We start from the raw sequence: 19,979 nt of genomic DNA, 5'->3' as shown, positions 1-19,979 counted from the left end.
GAAACAGAGGCAGGAAGATCTCTATGGATGTGAGAGCATCCTGGTCTTCATAGAGAATTCCAAGCTAGCCAGGCTACATAGTGAGAGGCTGTCTCCAAAAGAAAGGGGTGGTGGTGCCCTGAAGAGATGGCTCAGCAGTTAAATGCTCTGGTTGCTCTTATAGAGGACCAGAGTTCAATTCCTGAGAGTTCACCAATGCCTGGAATTCTAGTTCCAGAGGAGAGGATGCCCTTTTCTGGATTCTGTGAACATAGCAGACACACATAAATAAAATAGTTTTAAAATTAAAAACAATTTGACCCCTGAAGAAGTCTAGATTGATACTGTCTCTGGAGCCCCTGGTCTCCACCACACTCAACATTCCTGCCCAATGCCTTTGTCCAATACTAGCCATCTTCTCTTTTTTGTGTTAACTACCTTAAAGATTTAAAAAAAAGGTTTACTTATTTTTTTGTGTATTGGTGTTTTGTCTGCATATGTGTCTGTACTCCACATAGAAGCAAGTGCCATAGGACCCAGAAGAGGACATCAGATCTGGAGTTATGGACAATTGGTTTAGGTGCACATGGGCACTGGGAATTGAACCCAGGTCCTCTGGAAGAAGTCAGTATTCTTAACTGCCAAACCATCTCTCCTACCTGACTTTTAATTTTTTTTTTTGAATCAGGGTTTCTTTGTGTAGCCCTGGCTGTCCTGGAACTCATTCTGTAGCCCAGGCTGGCCTCGAACTCACAGAGATCCACCTGCCTCTGCCTCCTGAGTGCTGGGATTAAAGGAGTGCACCACCAACACCTGGTGATTTTCACTTTTTTATTTTTATTTTTTCTGAGACAGGATTATTCTGTGTCTTTGGAGGCTGCTCTGGAACTAGTACTTGTAGACCAGGCTGGACTCGAACTCACAGAGATCCAGCTGCCTCTGCCTCTGAGTGCTGGGATTAAAGGAGTGCACCACCACCACCTGGTGATTTTTACTTTTTAATTACGTGCATATCTCTGTGAGCTTGTGTGGGTGAGTTCAATGCACTCTGAAGCTAGAGCACTGGGGTCTGACTCACAGGTGGGTGTGAGCCACTGGACATGGATGTTGGGAACGGAACTCTGGTTATCTGCAAGAGCAGCCAGTGCTCTTGACCCTCTCCAGACCCACTATTCGTATACTGTCTCATTCAAACATCAGAAGAGCTGGGTGGTGCAAGTCTTTAATCCCAGCACTCAGGAGGTACAGGCAGGTGGATCTCTGAGTTCGAGGCCAGCCTTGTGTAAAGAGTGAGTTCCAGGACAGCCAGAGCTACACAGAGAAACCCTGTCTTGAAAACAACAGCAAACCGTCATTAAGAGCTGTAAAACTGGTACCCAAAGTGTAGCTCGGGAGGCTCAAGCTCTCCATCCTCTTGCCTGAGTCTCCAGATGTGCTTCACCACACACAGCTGCTCAGGTGTCTTGATTACGTCATTGTCTCCAGTACAACCCTCAGCATTGGGTACTTGTCTAATCACTATGGGAAAACATCTGATAGAAGCTCACAGTTTGGGGACGTGGAGATGGCCCAGCATTAAGAGCATAAGCTGCTCTTCCAGAAGACTGGGATTTAAATCCCACAATTTACATAGTGGCCCACAACTGTCTGTAACTCTACCTCCAGGGGATCCAATGTCCTCTGGCTTCCATGGGCACCAGGCCTGGGTATGCAGACATACATGTAGGCAAAACACCCACACACTCTGGAAGAAAAAAGAAAACCTCACAGTTGGAGGGTACAGTTCATCATGGTGGGATGTCCAGGTGACAGGAGCTAAGGCAGCTGGTCACGTGACCTCCACAGTTGGAAGGTGGCCCTCAGTGACGACTGCTGGTGCTTAGGCCATTTTCCCTTTGTTCTTCGGGCTGGAACCCTAGTCCATGAGATTGCGCCACCGACATTTAGGGTCTTCTCGCCTTAATTGACCTAATCTCGAAACTCTCGGGTAACATGCTTAGGGATTTGTTTCCACGATTATTCTCAATCCTGTCCAGGGCAGCCAAGACGGTTCAGTCAATAAAGGTCTCACCACAAAGCTTGGTCCTTGGAGGCCTGAGATCAATTCCCCGGAACTCATGTGGTGAAAGGAGAGAGCCAATTTTGTAAGTTGCCTCCTGACATCCCTCCCCCACTGTGGCACGCCCATGATCGAGCCCATACACAAACAAATCAATGTAACAAAAAGCAAAGATAAAGCCTGTCAAGTTGACAATCAAGTGGTATTTATTGCTGGCTCAGGCAGGGGTACATAGGGATCTGGGGACCCTGAGGGTCTACTCTCTGTCCCCAGCAGCCAAATTTTTGGGGCGTGCCCAGTGGTACATGGCTCTCCTGAATGTTACTTAGCTTCAGTACCAGCGGGCCCTGGTACTTGAAAGGAAACTGGTCTTGATACTGGGTGGAGAAGAAGCGCTGTCCACCCAGCGGGGGCTCTATGTGGCTGTATTTGCACTGTGAAGTCAAGGTAGGAGGTCTGTCAGACAGCCTTGCGGCTGCTCACCCATCCTGGCCACCTCTAGACCTCTCTGGGGAGGACACTGGATGGTGAGAAGGGGCTCAGCATGGTGGTCATTGTACCCTGTGTCAAGGACCTAAGTTCCATCCCTGGGGCCCACGGTAGAAAAGAGCTGACTGCTGCCCTCTGACCTCCCCATGTATACCATGGCATGTGTGTGCTCATGCATACGCACACAGGCACAGACACATACACACACAGACACAGACACACACAGACACAGGCACAGACACACACACACACACACAGAGAGTGAGACAGACACACACAGACACAGGCACACACACACACACCCCACTAAAATAAAACACCATAAAACCACTGGGGGCTGCAGCACTGGCTGCTGCTCTTCCAGACGTTCTGAGTTCAATTCCCACAACCACATGGTGGCTCACAACCATCTATAGTGAGATCTGGTGGGTGCCCTCTTCTGTCGTGCAGGCACACATGCAGACAGAACACTGTATATAAAATAAATTAAAAACAATTTTTAAATAGTCCCTAGAATGACCCTAGGATTGTGGACAGTCCTAGGTGTCCTCTGTGTAAACCCTTCTTTAGGGATTTAAACCCTGTCTAGTGATAAATGTATCTGAATTGGTGTGGATCTGAGAGTGGGGAGAAACTAGGGATAACCTTGAAGCTGGGTGGTCATTAACTTGGCCCCTAAATTCTGAATGGTGGTGCATGCCTGCAGCCTCAGCATTGGGGAGGTGGAGGCAGGCGTTCTCTCAAGAAAAAAAAAAGACTTTTAGTTTGATCCTCAGCACTGACAAAGTTACTTCCGTCCCAGGTTGCCCCTCGCCAGCTTGACTGTGATCTGAGACTGGAGTTAACATTACTTTGAGGGGTTGTTGATGAGGGTATGCATCCGGTTCCTAGGGCTCACCTTCTGCAACAATTCTTCTGTCATGGTGGCTCGAACTTTTCCATGCGGCTTCATCATCTTTTGGTTCGTGGTTAAAAGATCTAATTCTGGAGATTTGGGTTTGGGGAAAGTTGGGGGGCAGAGGAAATGAAGGAAGCAGGATATGAGGGATTAAGGGTGGTAGGTTCAGTGCTCAGGCACCTATGTGGAGTGTGGGTGGGATCAAACCAGAGGCATCTGGAGGGTGGGGCCAGGAAGGGCACTGTGCAGAGCTAGAGTCTGACAGAGAAGGGCTTAGAGATGGATGAGGAAGAAGAAGAAAGGGGGAGGGCTGGCTCCACTCTGTGAGTTCGAGGCCAGCCTGTTCTACAGAGAGAGTTCTAGGACAGCCTCCAAAAGCTACACGGAGAAACCCTGTCTCAAAAAACAAAAAAGAGAGTTTTGCTTTAATCCCAGCACTCGGGAGGCAGAGGCTGGCAGATCTCTGAGTTCGAGGCCAGCCTGGTCTACAGAGCGAGTGCCAGGGCAGGCTCCAAAACAATACAGAGAAACCCTGTCTCGAGAAAACAAAAACAAAAACAAAAAGAAAAAACAAAGTGGGAAGGGTCTTGGCCAGACTATAGGATTGAAATTACCATAGTGCAGGAGATGAGAGCTGTCAGCCCAAGGGAAGAGTTAATTCGATGTAGGTGGTGGTAGGCACTTTGAGGGGCAGAACTTTGGGAGGGAGCGGGGCTTCAGGAAGGGGAGGGACTTTGGGACATGGGCGGGACTTCCAGGGAGCTGTGAATCTTAAGAGATGGGCAGCAGGTCTTTGGAGATGGGGTGAGGCTCTCAGTTACAAGAAAAGTTTCCAGACATAAGAAGCACGCCTTTAATTCCAGCACTCAGGAGACAGAGGCTGGTGGGTCTCTGAGTTCAAGGTCATTCTGGTCTAAAAAGCTAGTTCCAGGAAAGCCAAGGCTACACAAAGAAACCATGGCGGGGAGGGGGCAAAGGAGGGGGAGAGAAGCAAGTATTTGGAGGTGGGGATGGGCTCCTAGAGGCGGAGCTTTTAGTTATGGGTAGGGCCCATAGGAACATGAGCAGGGGACTTCAGGGATGGGCAGATGTGTAGGGATGAAGAGGGAACCGGAGCTGGGGGGGAGTGGGTGTGGATGTGGGTGTGGGTGGGCTTTTAGTACTGGTGCGGTGCTTTCAGATGTGGGAGGGGCTTTAAGAATGGGGCGGTGTTTTCAGCAATGGACAGGGCTTCGAGGGACTGAGGAAGGTCTTTAGAGCGGAAGGAGGGGACTGGTTGCAAGGCGGGCTTCAGGGAAGGACAGACAGGTTTTGGGTGAGGTGAGACTTTCCAGGAACCAGGGCAGACCTTTGGGAATGGGGCAGGGCTCTCAGGGATGGGTAGGTCACACTCACCACCTGTGCCCTCAGGCAAGCTACTCTGCAACAAAGAAAAGTTAAAAACTCTCCGTCTTCTTTTGGTATCTGGAGGGCGGTAGTCTGAGCTCATGGAGGTTTTGAAGAAGTCTCGGAACAGCCTTGCTTCTCCCAGGGTTACGTGATCCTTCAGTTTCTCGTGGGACGCATGTCGTCTTGGAGGCTGAGTCACAGGAGGCGACTGTAGGAATGAATACAAGTTTCTAGGGATCTCCAGTCCCGGGGCTCCAGCACTGAGAGCCAGTGGTGCTGCTTGGATAGCTCCCACCCTCTGAGTTCCAGATGAGCTTTGATTTAATTCGGTTATTGTATTTTACAGACAGAAACATTGAGGTTGATATTGGTGTGTGTGTGTGCGTGTGTGTGTGTGTGTGTGTGTGTGCGTGTGTGTGTGTGTGTGTGTGTGTGTGTGTGTGTGTGTGTGTGAAACCCAGGACCTGAGGTCTACACTGAACTGCACCTCTTGCTCTGCCTTTGAGACCCTCCCCCTCTCACCCCCCCTCCCCGCTGAGGGCACACTGGCACCTTCTCCCTCTTCCTGCTGACCTCACCATAGAAGAACTTTGTGGAGGTATCAAGGCTGCCAGGGCCAGGGCACCAGTTTCCTTTCATGATGTGCGACTCCGGGGTCTTATCGTGGTGAAGAACAAAAGGTTCTGCCAGGGGAGGGGTGCGTCTGTGTTGAGCAGCCGAGACAACGTCGCAAAGGGAACTCAAGTACACACACAGTGGGCTCTCACCTGGCTCTCGGGGGTAGAAGTGTTTGTTCATGGTGGTCCTGTCATGGAACAGGCTGTCTCCAGGACTAATGCTCACCTTGTGAATGCGGGCTGCAGTCTGGGCCTTGTCATACCTCAGGCAAAGTAAGATAGGGTCAAGGTAGGTCCTCAGAGTCTCAGGAAAAGCGATAGGGACGGTGAGCCATGGTTGAGCCTGGGGTGGGCTAGCTAATTAATATTTGTATACATGTTTCAGACTACGTAGCCCTGGCTGGCCTGGAACTCACAGAGATTTGCCTGCTCCTGCCTTGGGAGTTGTATTGGTTAGTTTTTGTCAACTCAACACAAATTAGAATTACCTGGAAAGAGATACATTCAACTGAGGAATTGTCTGCATAAAATTGGCCTGTGGTGCCTGTCTGTGGGGCATTTTCTTCATTAATGATTGATGTGGGAAGGGCTGGGCCCCTGAGGGTGGTGCTCTGGGCTGACGATCCTGGGTTGTATAAAAAAGTAGGCTGAGCTAGCCCTGGTGAACAAACCAGTAAGCAGTACATCTCCATGGTCTCTGTTTTAGTTTCTGCCTCTAGGTTCCTTCTTGAGTTCCCTTGACTTCCCTCAATGATGGCCTGTAATCTATAAACCAATACTTTCCTTCCAAAGTTGCTTTTGGCCTCTGTGCTTATCAGAGCCACAGAAAGTTGGACAGGAGTGCCAGGATTCAAGGCCTGTGCCACTATACTCAGTCTTATTTATTTATTTTTGTTTTTGGAGACAGGGTTTCTCTATGTAATCCTGGCTGCCCTGAAACTCACTTTGTAGACCAGGCTGGCCTGCCTCTGCCTCCTGAGTTCTGGGACTAAAGGCATACGCCCCTACCACCACCTGGCTATTTTTAAAGATTATTGTTTTGTGTGTATGAGTGTTTACCTGTATATATGTAAGTGTACCGCATGCTTCTAGTGTTCCTGGCAGCCATGAAAGCCAGAAGATCTCCCAGAACTAGGGTTACAGTTAGGAGACACCACATGTGTACAAAGAATCAAATTTGGGTCCTCTGCAAAAACAGCAAGTACTCTTAACTGCCGAGCCATCTCTCCAGCCCTTATTTAATTAATTAATTTTATTTGAGACAGGGTCTTAGTATGTAGCCTTGGCTGGCCCAGAACTATGTAGACCGGCTGGCTTCAACCTCACATTGAACCATCATTCTCTGCTTTTATTATTTTTTTTTTTTATGTGCACGGGTATTTTGTCTGCATGTGTATCTTCACACCAAATTCATGCCTGGTGTCTAAGGAGATAAGAAAAAGGTGTCAGATTGGGCTGGAGAGATGGCTCAGAGATTAAGAGCACTATCTGCTCTTCCAGAAGACCTGAGTTCAATTCCCAGCAACCACATGGTGGCTCACAACCATCTGTAATGAGATCTGGTGCTCTCTTCTGGCATCTAAGCAGAACAGTGTACACATGATAAGTAAATAAATCTTTTTTTAAAAAGGTGTCAGATCCTTGGAACTGGAGCTATAAACAGTTGTGAGTCACCATGTGGGTGCTGGGAATCAAAGTTGGGTCCTCTGGAAAAGCAGTTCCCTCCCTTTTCAAGACAGAGTTTCTTTGTGTGACCCTGGCTGTCCCTGGAAGTCACTCCTGCAGACCAAACTAGCCTCAAACTCAGAGATCAGCCTGTCTTTACCTCTCTAGTTTTTTCTTAAGATTTATATCTTATTTTTACTTTATATGTATGTACATGTGCTACGTGTGTGGGTCCTGGTAGAACTAGAAGAGGGCATTGGGTTCCCTAGAACTGGAGTTACAGGCTGTGAGCCGCCATGTGAGCACTGAGAACCAACAAGTGCTCAACTGTGGAAACACCTTTCCTTCTTTATTTTGGTGTGTGTGCTGGTATACCTTGTGTGTGTATATGGAGTGTGTGCGAGTGTGAGCCTGGCTTTGCCTGGCTGTGTGTGTGTGTTCAAGCATGAGCCTGGCTGCTCATGTGTGTGTAAGCGTGAGTCTGGCTGTGTGTGTATAAGTGTGAGCCTGGCTGTGTGTGTATAAGCGTGAGTCTGTGTGTGTATAAGTGTGAGCCTGGCTGTGTGTGTGCAAGCATGAACCTGGCTGTGTGTGTATAAGCGTGATCCTGGCTGTGTGTGTGTGCAAGCGTGAACCTGGCTGTGTGTGTGCAAGCGTGAGCCTGGCTGTGTGTGTGCAAGCGTGAACCTGGCTGTGTGTGTGCAAGCGTGAGCCTGGCTGTGTGTGTGTATACTTGTGTTGGTCCCATGGTGCTCAAGTGGCAGTCAGAGGATTGCTTATGGAAATCAGTTCCCTTCTTTCACTACGTAGACCCTGGGGACTGGACTCAGGTCATCAGGCTTGGTGGCAAGCACCTTTATCCATTGAGCTGTCTCACTGGCCGGTACCTTATTCTTTTGAGACAAGAGTCTCACTGAACCTGGAGTTAGACTGGCAGCTGACACGCCCCAGGGATCTCCCTGTCTCACAACACCGTGAGGATGACAAGCACATGGCCATGGCCACCTTTTTAGGTCAGTGCTGAGGATTTGAACTCAGGTCCTCATGCTCATACAGCAAACACTTTAGCCTTCCACGGGGTGCTTTCGTAGGCAATGTGGCACTGTAGTGGAGCTTGGATGGGATGTTTTCAAGGCAAGCAGGAGTTCCAGAGCCCCGTGTGATTCACCCACGCACACTGTGGAAAGCCTACTGTGGGCAGACTGTGGCCTTTTGTACCTGTGTGGCGGCAACTCCTGAGGCTCGTACATCTGTTTCATGTATGAGCAAAGGTCGCTGTAGCCCACCCTGCAGTCTCCCAGGTTGACACTGGAGGAGGCCTGTGGGCAAAGGAGGGTGAAGAGGTCAGAGCCACCCTAGCTGCCATGCAAGCCCCCCCCCCAGCAAAGCCAGAGCCTCCCTGCTTTACCCTTTTGCACATCAAGGCAGGCGGGCCTGGGAGGGCCTGGAACTGATTCTTGTAGGAGGTGCCTTCCTGTCCCTTGTAATTCCACTTCAGGGTGTTGGGGCCCCCTAAGGAAGAAGAATGGGGGATGGGGAGGAGACTAGGACTGATTTTCTCTGCAGCCTGAAGGCCACCTGGGATTCTATCCATAGGAAGGTAGGCTGAGCAGCCCAGAGCATTCTACGCTGAAGGAACTCTGCAAACTATCACCAAAAATAATTAAAAAAAAAAAAAAGAGCTGTTGAGATGGGTTGGTGGGTCAAGTCTGATGACCTGCGTTAGATCCTCCAGTTTCATACGGTGAAAGCAAAACGTCTCCTGCAAGCTGTCCTCTGACCTGCATACTTGAGTCCTGGAACATGTACACATGCATATAAACACAATAAATGTAGGGGGAAAAAACTAGGGAGTTGGAGAGATGGCTCATTGGTTAAGAACACTGGCTACCCTTCCAGAGGTCCTGAGTTCAGTTCCCAGCAACCACATAGTGTCTCACAACCATCTGTAATGAGCTCTGATGCTGTCCTCTTCTGGCATGAAGGATCTATGTGTAGATGTACAAAATAAATAAATATTTAAAAAAATCTACCAAGTATTGAGACAGGCCCTAAGCTAAGTCCATTCCCCTCCACTGCCCTCTCTCTTTCCCTCCCCCAGTCCCTCCCTCTTTTCTTCTCCTCCCTCCTCCTCTGAGATGGGGTCCCATGTAGTTCAGGCTGGCTTCAAACTTTTTACATAGTTGAAGATGGCCTTGAACTTGCTTCTGCCTCCCTGCAGTGCTGGCTTTACAGGTTTGGCTACTATGCCTGGACTCCTTCCTTCCTTCTTCTATATTCTGTTGTTTCGGGTGGTTTTATGTGTGCATGGTGAGACAGTATTTTGGTCAGTAGTCCTAGCTGCTTAGGATCACTCAGTTCTCAGCCTTCTGAGTACTGGAGTCATAGACCCAGCTCGGGCTGGGGACTTGGTATTCATCTGATACCCTTGAGGCCCAGAGACTCGAAGCCACCTGATAGAAATGAGGAGCACAGTAGCTGGACAGTGGAAGATCACTTGCCTGGAGTGTCTGAGACCCCGAATTCAGTCCCCAACAGGAAAAAGAAAAGGCCGGGGAGACACAGCAAAACACTTGTCTCACAATCATGAAGACCTGGGTTAGGATCTCCAGAATCCACCTAAAACGTCAGGAGTGGAGGCCCAAGGTGGGAACCTCAGCACTTGCCGGCCACCAGCACAGCCTAAGGAGGATGGTCCTGGCCAGTGACATGACCCGAGAAGCTGGCTCTGGCTCAGGTCCCCTCTCCCATTGGAGACCTGAGCATGTATGTACTAAATGTTCTCCATAGGCCCTCATCCAAGGGTGGACTGTGCCCCCAACTCTGTGACAAGGAGGGAAGAAAATGGCGAAACAATCCAAGAGTGACTACATCATGTCTTTGAGAACAGCCAATCCCAGCAGACGTTACTCTTGCTCATCCCATGATGGAAAAGCCCCTGTAGTAGGAAAGGGAAGGAATTCAGCCCTGGGAAGCTAAGGACAGAAAGACAGCTCAGCCAGGAACTCCACCTGCCGGCCTCAGCTTCCACAGTCAGTCCCCGTGTCGTTGGCCCCACCTCCGGCCAGTAGACCAGGCCATCCTGGAGTTTGCTGTGCAGAACAGGCTGGCCTAGAACTCACAGAGATCCATCTGCCTCTGCCTCCTGAGTGCTGGGATTAAAGGCATGCACCACCGTGATGTCAGTTCCTGCTGCATGAACACCTGTTCTATGTCATTTCTACCTAATGCTGGTTTTTCTTTTACTTGGAAACCTCACCTATGAGGACAGCCTCGCAGCTTTGCCTGGGCCTGTTTTAGTCAGGAGCACTGGGGCTCCCACAGGTGGTCTCTGCCGGATGCTCTGAGCTCCCAATATGAGGATTTTTAATAGAGAAGGCTACTTTCTACTGTGTCGTCACTTGCTTTTTCTCTGTTATCCTGGCTTGCTAAATGACACTAGTAAACTCCCTCATTCAAAACTAAAAAGCATGGTTATCATAGCTCCTTCTCTTGACCCACAAAACACCCTTTCAAAATAAAAAATGGAAGATGCCCCAGCTATGATACTCAAGGTCATCCTCTAAGTTACAAAACTGTACCCAAACACACACAAGAAACTAGAAACCCAAAGCACAACTCAAAGGGAGTCCTCTTAGTGACTGCAACTACAACTGCACTGGAGTCATTGCCAGACAATCCCCCTCCCCGCAAAAAAGTAGAACATCGTACACACTAGGCCAGAGTTCTGCCCCTGGGGTATATTCTCAACCCCTATTATTTGGGGAACCCCACCAAGTCACCCAGACTAGACTTGAACTCATGCTGTAGCCATGGCTGGTCTTGAACTTCTGTCTCAGCCTCTGAAGTGCTATGATTACAGGCATGCACAGCGTTTTGTTATAGTGGTGTGTGTGTGTGTGTGTGTGTGTGTGTGTGTGTGTGTGTTGTGCAGGTCTGAGAACTTGGAGGAATCAGTCCTCCTCTTCTACCATGTGGGTCCTAGGGATTGAACTCAGGTCATCAAGCTTTGCTGCAAGTGCCTTTCCACAGTGAGCTAGCTGCCTCACAGTTTCTGGAACCTATGTTTTCTTGATATTTGGAACTGGCTGATTCTTTTGTGGGGTAGTGCTTCACTGTACATGGTAGGATCTGGGGAGTAAGCCAAGAATTTGCAACAGTTCCTTCCCCTAGTTCCTGAATGCTAGCCTTACAACTGTGAACCACCATTCACACTGTGGTGTTTTTGTTTTGTGTGGTCATGTGTACATGGGTACATGAGAATGTATGTGCATGTGAAGGCCAGAGGTTAATATCAGGTGTCTTCCTCAATTGCTCTCCAACTTACATTTTGAGATAGGGTCTCTCACTGAATATGGAGCTCTCTGATTTAGTTAGACTGTCCAGCAAATGAGGAGGGGTGTGTGTGCGTGGGTGTGCCCGTGATCCTCCTGTCTCTTTCTCCCAAGCGTGCATTGCCCTACCTGACTCTAACATAGGTGGGTGGACCTCGGGTTCTCATGCTTGCATATCAACAGTGTACTGACTGAGTCATCTCCCGAGCCTTGAACTCACTATGTAGCTGAACTCCTGATCTTCCTGCCTTGCCTTCGGCAGGTGTTGGCCACCATGCCTACTTTATACAGTGCTGAGGTCGCATACCAGGGCTTCATGAGTGAACACTCTTAACAAGTGAACCACATCCTCAGCCCTAGCATCTTTGGTCTCTACTGGTTGGCAACTAGAAGCGTTTTCCTCTGCAAGATGACAAGTGGCCATGGGCGGGAGTGGGGGGTGCTTTGAGGAGTCCCTGAGCATCCTTAGGTGCTCGAGGTCAGGGCGCGCGCTCACCCAGGTGGCTGCTGGGCACACGGGGCTGAGGCGCGGTGTCGTGTGGCAGATAGTGTGCCTGGTACGAGGTGGGAGGGATGCGCAGATGCTCCCTGTCGCCTGAGGGCACCGAATCGCGGTCGAAGTTGAGGCGCGCGCCTCGGATGTCCTCGCGGGCGTCCGGCGGGAGCTCAGGCCAGCGGTAGGCGGTACGTGCGGTGGACAGGTTGAGGCCAGGACGCGCGTCCGCGTGCACGTGCAGGTTGCTGATCTGCATGGATCTCGCGCGCTCCATTGTGCTCTCCCGCAGCTCGTCCAGCGACTGCAACTCGGGCGGCGGAGAGAACGCGCGGCGCACCTCGGACACGCGCTTCTGGGCGGCCCAGCGCCCTTCCCTTTGGAAGACTGTGGGGTGCGGTGGCGAAGCTGGGCGCTGCGCCGGGGTGATGCCGGAATAGGCCGGGAAGTCCCGGTGCGTCGTGCACTGCATAGTGCCGTCGTGCAGCCGCAGATCGGGGCCCAGAGAGAAGTGGGAGGCCTTGAGGAACGCCCGGGACACCGGGCACACGGGCATGGTGAGGCCTTGGCGCCACCTGCGAGGGTCGAAGACAAAGGCCTAAGCTTGTGACTACCGACTCCTCCACCCTAGGACAATGCTGCCTTTCAGTCCTTGGCCTGACCCCAGGAAGAGGAAAGAGGCAGTCTCCTCTTCTGTGTAGGGAGTATTGTGGTACTGTGCCTGCTAGTTTTATGTCAGACACAAGCTAGAACCCTTTTAGAAGAGGAAAAGTCAGTTGAGAAAATGCTCCACTAAACTGACCTGTGGCACATTTTCTTCACTGATGATTGATGTGGGAGAGCCAATCGACTGTGGGTGGGGCCATCCCTGGGCAGGTTCTATAAGGCTGAGAAGGCCATGTGGAGCAAAGCAGTAATCAACATTCCTCCATGGCCTCTGCATCAGCTCCTGCCTCCAGGGTTCTGCCTTGAGTTCCTGCTCTTGACTTCCCGGGATGATGGATGAAAAGCTGTAAGATGAAGTAAACCCTTTCCTCCCCAACTTGGTTTGGATTGCGGTATTTCATCACAGCAATAAAAACCCGGACATCAGTTAGCAAAAGTGGTCAGAACCCTCAGCGTTCATTAGTTGATGATGGGTCTGGAGACCACATACATGCACGAATGGCTATTGAAACACTGTGATGGCCAGTGAATCTGACATCACGTAGGGAGGCAAACCTCCAGGCAGGCCTGCAAGGAAGGGATGGTGTTGGAGGTTAATTGGGGTAAGAATTGACCCTGAGCTGGGTCCTGGACTGTACAAATCAGTAGTTCTCAACCTATGGGCCGCCCCTCTTTGGGGGTCAAATTATCCTTTCCCAGAGGTCCCCTAAGAACCATCAGAAAACACAGAGATTTACATTACCATTCATAACAGCAAAATTACAGTTTTGAAGTAGCAACAAAAATAATTTTGTGGCTGCAGGCCACCATATGAAGTACTAAGGGTTGCAGCACCAGGAAGATTGAGAACCTCTGGTATAAATGCTGAAGTCAGCTGAGCACAAGCATGGGTAGCTTTGCTTGTTGAGTGCAGATGTCATGTGATCAGCTGCTCAGGCACCTTCTGCCTTCAGTGTTAGACAGCACTCCGCTGCTCAGCCAGCTGGGACTTGGAACAGAGCTGCCTCTGCCATCTTCCCTGATGCTCCGTAGAGACCCTGTCCACTGACATTCCTGGCTTCCATGTTCACCTCCTCCAGAAAGCCCTCCCTGATTTCAGGCTGCTATGTGATCACATTGAACTCTTTAAAAAGCATACATTAGCTGGGTGGTGGTGGCGGTGGTGGTGCACGTCTTTAACCCCAGTACTTGGGAGGCAGAGGCATTCAGATCTCTGTGAGTTTGAGGTCAGCCTGGTTTATGGAGTAAGTTCCAGGACAGGTTCCAAAGCTACACAGAGAAACTGTGTCTTGAAAAACAAAACAACAACAACAACAACAACAAAAACAAAAAAGGGAAAGAAAGGAAGGAAGGAAGGAAAGAAAAAGCATACATTAGGTGCTTGATTCTGCAGCACATGAAAATAAACACTGGCAGAATGCTTGCCCAGCATGCTTTGGGTTAGAGCCCCAGACTGCATAAGCCAGGTGTGGAGGTACAGGCCTGTCACACCAGCAATCTAAAGGCAGGGGCTGGAGGATTAGAAATTCAAGGTCATTCTTATCTGCTTAGAGAACTGAAGGTTAGACTGGACTATGCCAGGTCTCAAAAAGAAAACAAAACAAGAGCTGAAGATTGATCAGTCCATGAATTTGATATCCACCACCTTTGTTAGGTAGCTCTTATAACCCCAACATTGGGGTGGCAGAGACGGCGATTCCTGGGACTCACTGGTATCCAGCCTAACTAAATCAATGAGCTCTGAGCCAGTGAGAGATTGTGTCTCAAGGCAATTTTGAGAATGACACCTGAGCTGTCCTCTAGCCCACACACACACACACACACACACACACACACACACACACACACACACACACACGGAGTTGGCTTTGTGTCAGTGATCCCAGAATTTAGAAAGTAGAGTCAGGAGAATGAGAAGTTCAGGCTCAAATCTGAGTGTAAGCTGAGATGAACCTGGGTCAATGAATGAATGAATGAATGAAATAAGGGACACTGAACTGCAGCCAGCTGGTAGTGTTTGCCTAGCTTGCATAAAGACCTGGTTTCATCCCTAGCATGGCACATACCAATCATGGCAATCCACCAATAATCCCAAAATGGGGAAGTGAAGGACGGATGATCAGAAATTCATGGTCACCCTGACTGCACAGCAAGTTGGAGGCCAACCTAGGCTACCTGCAATCCCTGCCTCAGGTTAGAGCTTCAGCTTAGAGGTTGAGTGTATGCCTAGAATATATGAGATCTGTGGTTCAGTCCCTAATACTGAGGGGCTCAGGGACAGAAACACAGACATACCTCACTGTGTTAATGAATCTTAAACTAAGCACTCTTCTGGTCCCTCAGACACCCTCTGGCCCTGGTCATTCCGGGAGATGGTCTTCTGGTTCTTTCTAAGAGGTAGTCTAGCCCAGCTCATTGTGACATCATGACCTCAAGAGTTCTCCCAGACAATGCTGTCACAAACGTGCCTGCTACCTGTGGGGGCAGCTTGGAAGACTTGAGGTTGAAATCTGTCAGAGACTCAGGCATGAATTTGAGCCTTCAGAGCCTCAGTTTTGTGATCTGGGAAATAGGATGGATAATAGAAGAAGCTGTGTATCCAGGGCTATTATTTTTAAAGTTTTTCTTTCCTCTCTATCTTGACACTGAACACGGGGACTAATGTCCTTCAGTTACCAGCCTTTCTTGTCATTACGGGGCTCACAGACTGCCAAAGAACCTTTTTAAAATTTAATTCCTTTTGAAAAACTAGTTATTATTGGTTTTAGAGACAGGGCTTCTCTGTGTAGCCCTGACTGTCCCAGAACTCACTCTGTTGACCAGGCTGGTCTCAACTCACACATCAGCCTGCCTCTGCCTCCTGAATGCTAAGATTAAAGGTGTGCACCACCTCTGCTGGGCTGTAACTGTTTAAAAATTAGATTTTGTGAGGGTTAGCATTAATTTTCAACTTAATTGACACAACCTAGAATCACTTGTGAAGAGTCTCAGTGAGAAGCTGCGTAGATCCAGTTGACCTGTGTATATGTCTGTACCGATTGTCTTAAGTAATCAATGTGGAAAGACTCAGTCTACTGCGGGTGGCAACATCCCCTAGACAGGGTCCTGGAATGTATAATAGAGTGTGGAAAAACCAATGAGCACATTGGGCAAGAAAGTGAGCAGCCACACATTTAATTCTCTCCTCTGTCAACTGCAGATGCAATGGTAGTAGCAGTATGAAGCTCCTGTGTTACCTTCACAATAACGGACAGTAGCCTGGAACTGTGGGCTGAAAAACACCCCTTCTCCCCTAAGTTTTTTTTTTTTCAGAGCATTTAAACCACAGCAATATGAATGGAACAAGAACACATTTATTTGTATATATTTGGGTGTGTTCCATGGTGGTCTGTGGCTATCAGGGAACAATTTTTGGGAGTCCTCTCCTTATACCATATGGATCCTGGGGATTAGACTATACATGGGTTGTCAGACTTGGTGGCAAGTGTCTTCCCTCTCTGCACCATCTCGCCAGATCCTCTTTATTTTCGAGACAGGTCTCATATAGCTCAGGCTGCTCTCCAACTTGTCATATAATCAAGAATGACTTTGTACTGATTCTCCTGCTTCTACCTCCTCAGTGCTGGGATGACAGATGGGCACCACCATGTCCACTTTGCTAGGGATGGGACTGAACCCAGGGCTTGATAAAAGCTAAGCAAACACTCTACCAACAGAGCTACTGTCCCAGTCCCCCAAGCTACCTTTTAAATGGATGTTTCCCTACTACCCAAACTACCCAAAGGTTGCTTGGAAACATACCCTTGATTAAATGAATTCTAATTTGACTTGTCACTCTGTGTGTGTGTGTGTGTGTGTGTTTGCACGTGCACATGCTAGGGTGTTTTAGAAATTATGTAGAGGATTTGTTTTGTTCTAGTTTTGCCTAGAATTTTTTTCTTTCTTTTTTTCCATTGCTGTGGATGGAACCCAGATTCTCTGCTGGTAAACCAGGCATGATGGTAAATGTGCCTATAATTCCAGCATTGTAATATCAACAGAGTTAGGAGGAGTCACCACAAGTTCGAGACCAGTCTGGTCTACATAGTGACACCTTGTCTTAAAAAAACAAAAAAGTGATGTGTGGGGGCAAGATGGCTCAGCAGGTAAGGGCACTGCCAGCAAGTCTGATGACCTGAGTTTGATCCTGGGGCCCCACAGGGTAGAAGGAGATGAATGAACCCTGAAAGTTGTCAGGTGTTCACAAATACATCATGGGATGCATGCATTTCAGTGTATGTAAATTATGCTTCAATAATGCCTGTTAGAAAGAGAACACACACACACACACACACACGAGTGTGCGAGAGAGAGAGAGAGAGAGAGAGAGAGAGACAGAGAGAGACAGAGAGAGACAGAGAGAGAGAGAGAGAGAGAGAGAGAGGGAGAGAGAGGTCTTTTTTTTTTTTTTTTTTTTTTAGTTGAAGGCCAGGCTCGTGTTGCATGTCTTTAATCCCCGAATTCAGGAGGTGGGTGAAGCAGAAGTAGGTGGCTCTCTGTGAGTCTGAGACAGCCTTGTCTAGATAGAGGGTTTCAGGCTAGCCAGAGCTACTTAATGAGACCCTGTCTGAAAAAGTAAAAGTTGAAGCTATAATGAACACCAAAGCCATTTGGATGGTTTTCTTCTCACAAAAGCAGCTGCAGCCAATTGTGGCTTTTGTCCCCTGGGTTGAGGCCAGCTCAACCCACCCCAGGGCTTTGGTCCAGCCAGTCAGACACAAACATTTCCTCCTCGTTCTCTGCTTGCTGGAAATGCAGGCTTTGGAGGGCAGGTCTCAGGCTGGAGTGGAGGGCAGGTCTCAGGCTGGGGTTGGGGGGCAGGTCTCAGGCTGGGGTGGAGGGCAGATTTCAGGTTGGGGTGGGGGTAGAAAAGGGGGTACAGCTCACCAATAAAACACATGAAGCTCAGTGTTCTTGAGTCACTGAATTGTTTATGGAAGAACCACAAAGAAACGAAGCGGGGATGAAGCTGTGATGGGTACAGGCTATCAGTTTCTCTCACAAACTAGGAACAGGGGTGTGGGGTTTGTGAGGTGGCTTACGTGCTGGTCCCCAAGCCTGGTGATTGAGTTAGATCCTTAGGATCCTTGTGGTGGAAGGAGAGGACCACCTGAATGTTGTCACACAGCTGCCTGCACGCCCACCCACCGACACACACAATAAATAAATGAAAAAGAACAGAGGGCTGGCCCCTCCCATCTGTGCTCAGCTTTGCACACTGCCTGTGTTTAGAGACACGATAACAGAGTGGCCTTGTCTCATGTGGGCATTCTGTGTTGGGGAGGAGGACAATGGCTGGAGACCAGCAGTGATTGCCAGACTGTGCCTGGCAACTCCAAGGCCAACTAGGAAGGCCAGGGCAGCCTAAGTATTTTCTCAAAGGTCAGTCAAGCACAATTCTTCCCCAGCTGGTTGGTAGTTGCTGGGAGAGCCAGGCATGGCCTGCAAAACTCAAAGCTGTGTCTCAGGGTGGAGAATGGCAGCAGTGTGTGTGTGTGTGTGTGTGTGTGTGTGTGTGTGTGTGTGTGTGTGTGTGTGTGTGTGCAGAGAGCCTGGCTGCATGCAGGGAGTTCAGAGAAAAGCATCATTCAGACACAAGCCATTGGGGAGAACACATATTCAAGGGATCTAGCTTTCTGGATGGAGTAAGACCCTGTCACAAATAAGTAAACAACCACAAAAATCCCAGAGTCACGTGTAGTTGTACACACCTGCCATCCCGGCTCTTGGGGAGTAGGGACAAGACGAGGCCATCCTCAGCTGCATAGCAGGTTCCAGTATAGCCTGTCTCAGTGGCTGGGGAGGTGGCTTGGTGGATAGAGAGCTGGCTATGCAAGTCTAAGAAGCCTAGTTCAAACCTCTGGACTCGTATTTAAAAAGCTGGGTGCAGTGGCACACTTATAGTTCCAGCACCAGGGAGGCAGAGACATGGGGACTCTTGGGTGAGTTCCAGGCCAGTGAGAGACCCTATCTCAAAAGTAAAGTGGAAGACATTGCTGTCTGGGCTCTACATGCCTATGCACACATGGGTATGCCCACTCACTGTGGCTCAACCCCCCCCCCCCAAAACCAGCTAAGGAGGAAAGCAAATGCCAGGGAATGTTCAGAAGTGTGAACCGAAATGCCACAAGATGATGGCATTTAGGCAGAGACCCAAGCACCACAGATGTGAGGTGAGACCCTGTTTCAAACATGTAAGTGGGTAAGAAGTTTAAGAAAATATGGAGAGGAGGTCAGGGCAGACACCATCTAGGTAGCTAGAGAAAGCATTCCAGGCAGGGGGAACAATGGTGCGAAGGCCCTCAGGAGGAAAGATGGTTCTACCCCCAGCAGCACAGAGGAAAAAGATGTGTTTAGCGGGGGAGGGAAGGGGAGAGAGGAATAGAGGTTGAAATGGGCAGGAGATGCCTTTCAAAAGTCAATCAATTATTCAGGAAGAAAAATGCAACCTGGGACCACTTCACCTCTCCTAGGCTGGCTGTTGCAACAGATAAGAGGCTGCAAAGGCACTGGTGAGGCTCCCGTCCCAGCGCTGTGTGGATGGAGATGGGGAAGCTAGCACAGTCTGGCCATTCCTCAGAAAAGGAGCCAGTGAGAAAGCTCGATAACTCAACCTCACCACGTTCGACTTGAGTGAAACTGTCCCTCTGTTCTAGTCCACGGCTTCCCTCTTCCAGCTGAGCCCCACCCCAGCCTCCTACCCAATAAGCTTTACTAACCAGCCTTTGTCTATCCTTTCTCCACCCACTCATACGTCACCTCCCCGAGAGACTCTCCTTGTCACTTGAAGAGTACTGTCCTTGGGGCTGGTTGGGAATGTGGCTCAGGCGGTAGGCAGAACATGAGCTTGTCATGCACAAAGGCAGGGCTCCACCCCAGCGCTGCGCAAGCAGGACTTGGCGGCGCACACCTGTCATCCCAACACTCTGGAGGTGGAGGCAAAAGGATCGGAATCCAAGGCCAGTTTAGGCTACAAAGTCAGTTGGAGGCCACCCTGAATTGCGTAAGATCCTGTGTGACAACACTCAAAATACCTGTGTCGTACCCTCTACCTCTGCCCCAATAAACCCCATGTTAAGTTAAACCCTCCTTTGCCATCTCCAGGTGGATATGGGTCAAGCGCCTTTATGTGATCACCTTTGTCCTTCCTGGAAGAGAGAAATCTTTGTATGTTTTGTTCTCTCTCTCTCTCTCTCTCTCTCTCTCTCTCTCTCTCTCTCTCTCTCTCTCTCTCTCACACACACACACACACACACAGTTTGTCCCTTCCACCATGTTAGTCCCAGGAATGGAGCTCATGTCATCATGCTTGGTCCACAAGTACCTCTATCCATTGAGCCATCCTGCTGGC

At 49.4% G+C, this 19,979-nt stretch overlaps 1 protein-coding gene across 2 annotated transcripts; it reads right to left on the bottom strand.

Moving 5' to 3' along the window:
- Window positions 1-2,221: 2,221 nt before the first annotated feature.
- On the bottom strand, window positions 2,222-14,985 carry Tex45 (testis expressed 45). Of its 2 annotated transcripts, none has more exons than XM_021236104.2 (9): window positions 14,885-14,985; window positions 11,927-12,498; window positions 8,505-8,608; window positions 8,315-8,415; window positions 5,582-5,694; window positions 5,388-5,497; window positions 4,821-5,022; window positions 3,426-3,511; window positions 2,222-2,472 (listed from the first exon to the last, which is right to left on the bottom strand). In XM_021236104.2, exons 2-9 carry the CDS (start codon window positions 12,477-12,479, stop codon window positions 2,245-2,247), a joined length of 1,497 nt encoding a protein of 498 aa, XP_021091763.1. In that variant the 5' UTR covers window positions 12,480-12,498; window positions 14,885-14,985; the 3' UTR covers window positions 2,222-2,244. The 2 variants fall into 2 exon arrangements, with proteins under 2 accessions (XP_021091763.1, XP_040587566.1); XM_040731632.1 differs by lacking the exon at window positions 14,885-14,985 and adding an exon at window positions 12,726-12,808.
- Window positions 14,986-19,979: the final 4,994 nt, after the last annotated feature.

Source organism: Mesocricetus auratus, unplaced genomic scaffold, assembly GCF_017639785.1.
Source record: "Mesocricetus auratus isolate SY011 unplaced genomic scaffold, BCM_Maur_2.0 Super-Scaffold_100025, whole genome shotgun sequence".
Taxonomy (NCBI): Eukaryota; Metazoa; Chordata; class Mammalia; order Rodentia; family Cricetidae; genus Mesocricetus; species Mesocricetus auratus.
Note: the sequence above shows the minus strand (reverse complement) of the source record. Positions and strands in the feature narration are given on the sequence as shown.

Excerpts from the sequence above, each read along its gene's own strand:
- Tex45 (XM_040731632.1), bottom strand. Across the intron at positions 8,609-11,926 it reads TGTGCCCAGCAGCCACCTGG|GGGGCCCCAACACCCTGAAG; the intron begins GTGAGCGCGCGC and ends CTTCTTCCTTAG. Across the intron at positions 5,023-5,387 it reads CAAAGTTCTTCTATGGTGAG|TCGCCTCCTGTGACTCAGCC; the intron begins GTCAGCAGGAAG and ends TCATTCCTACAG.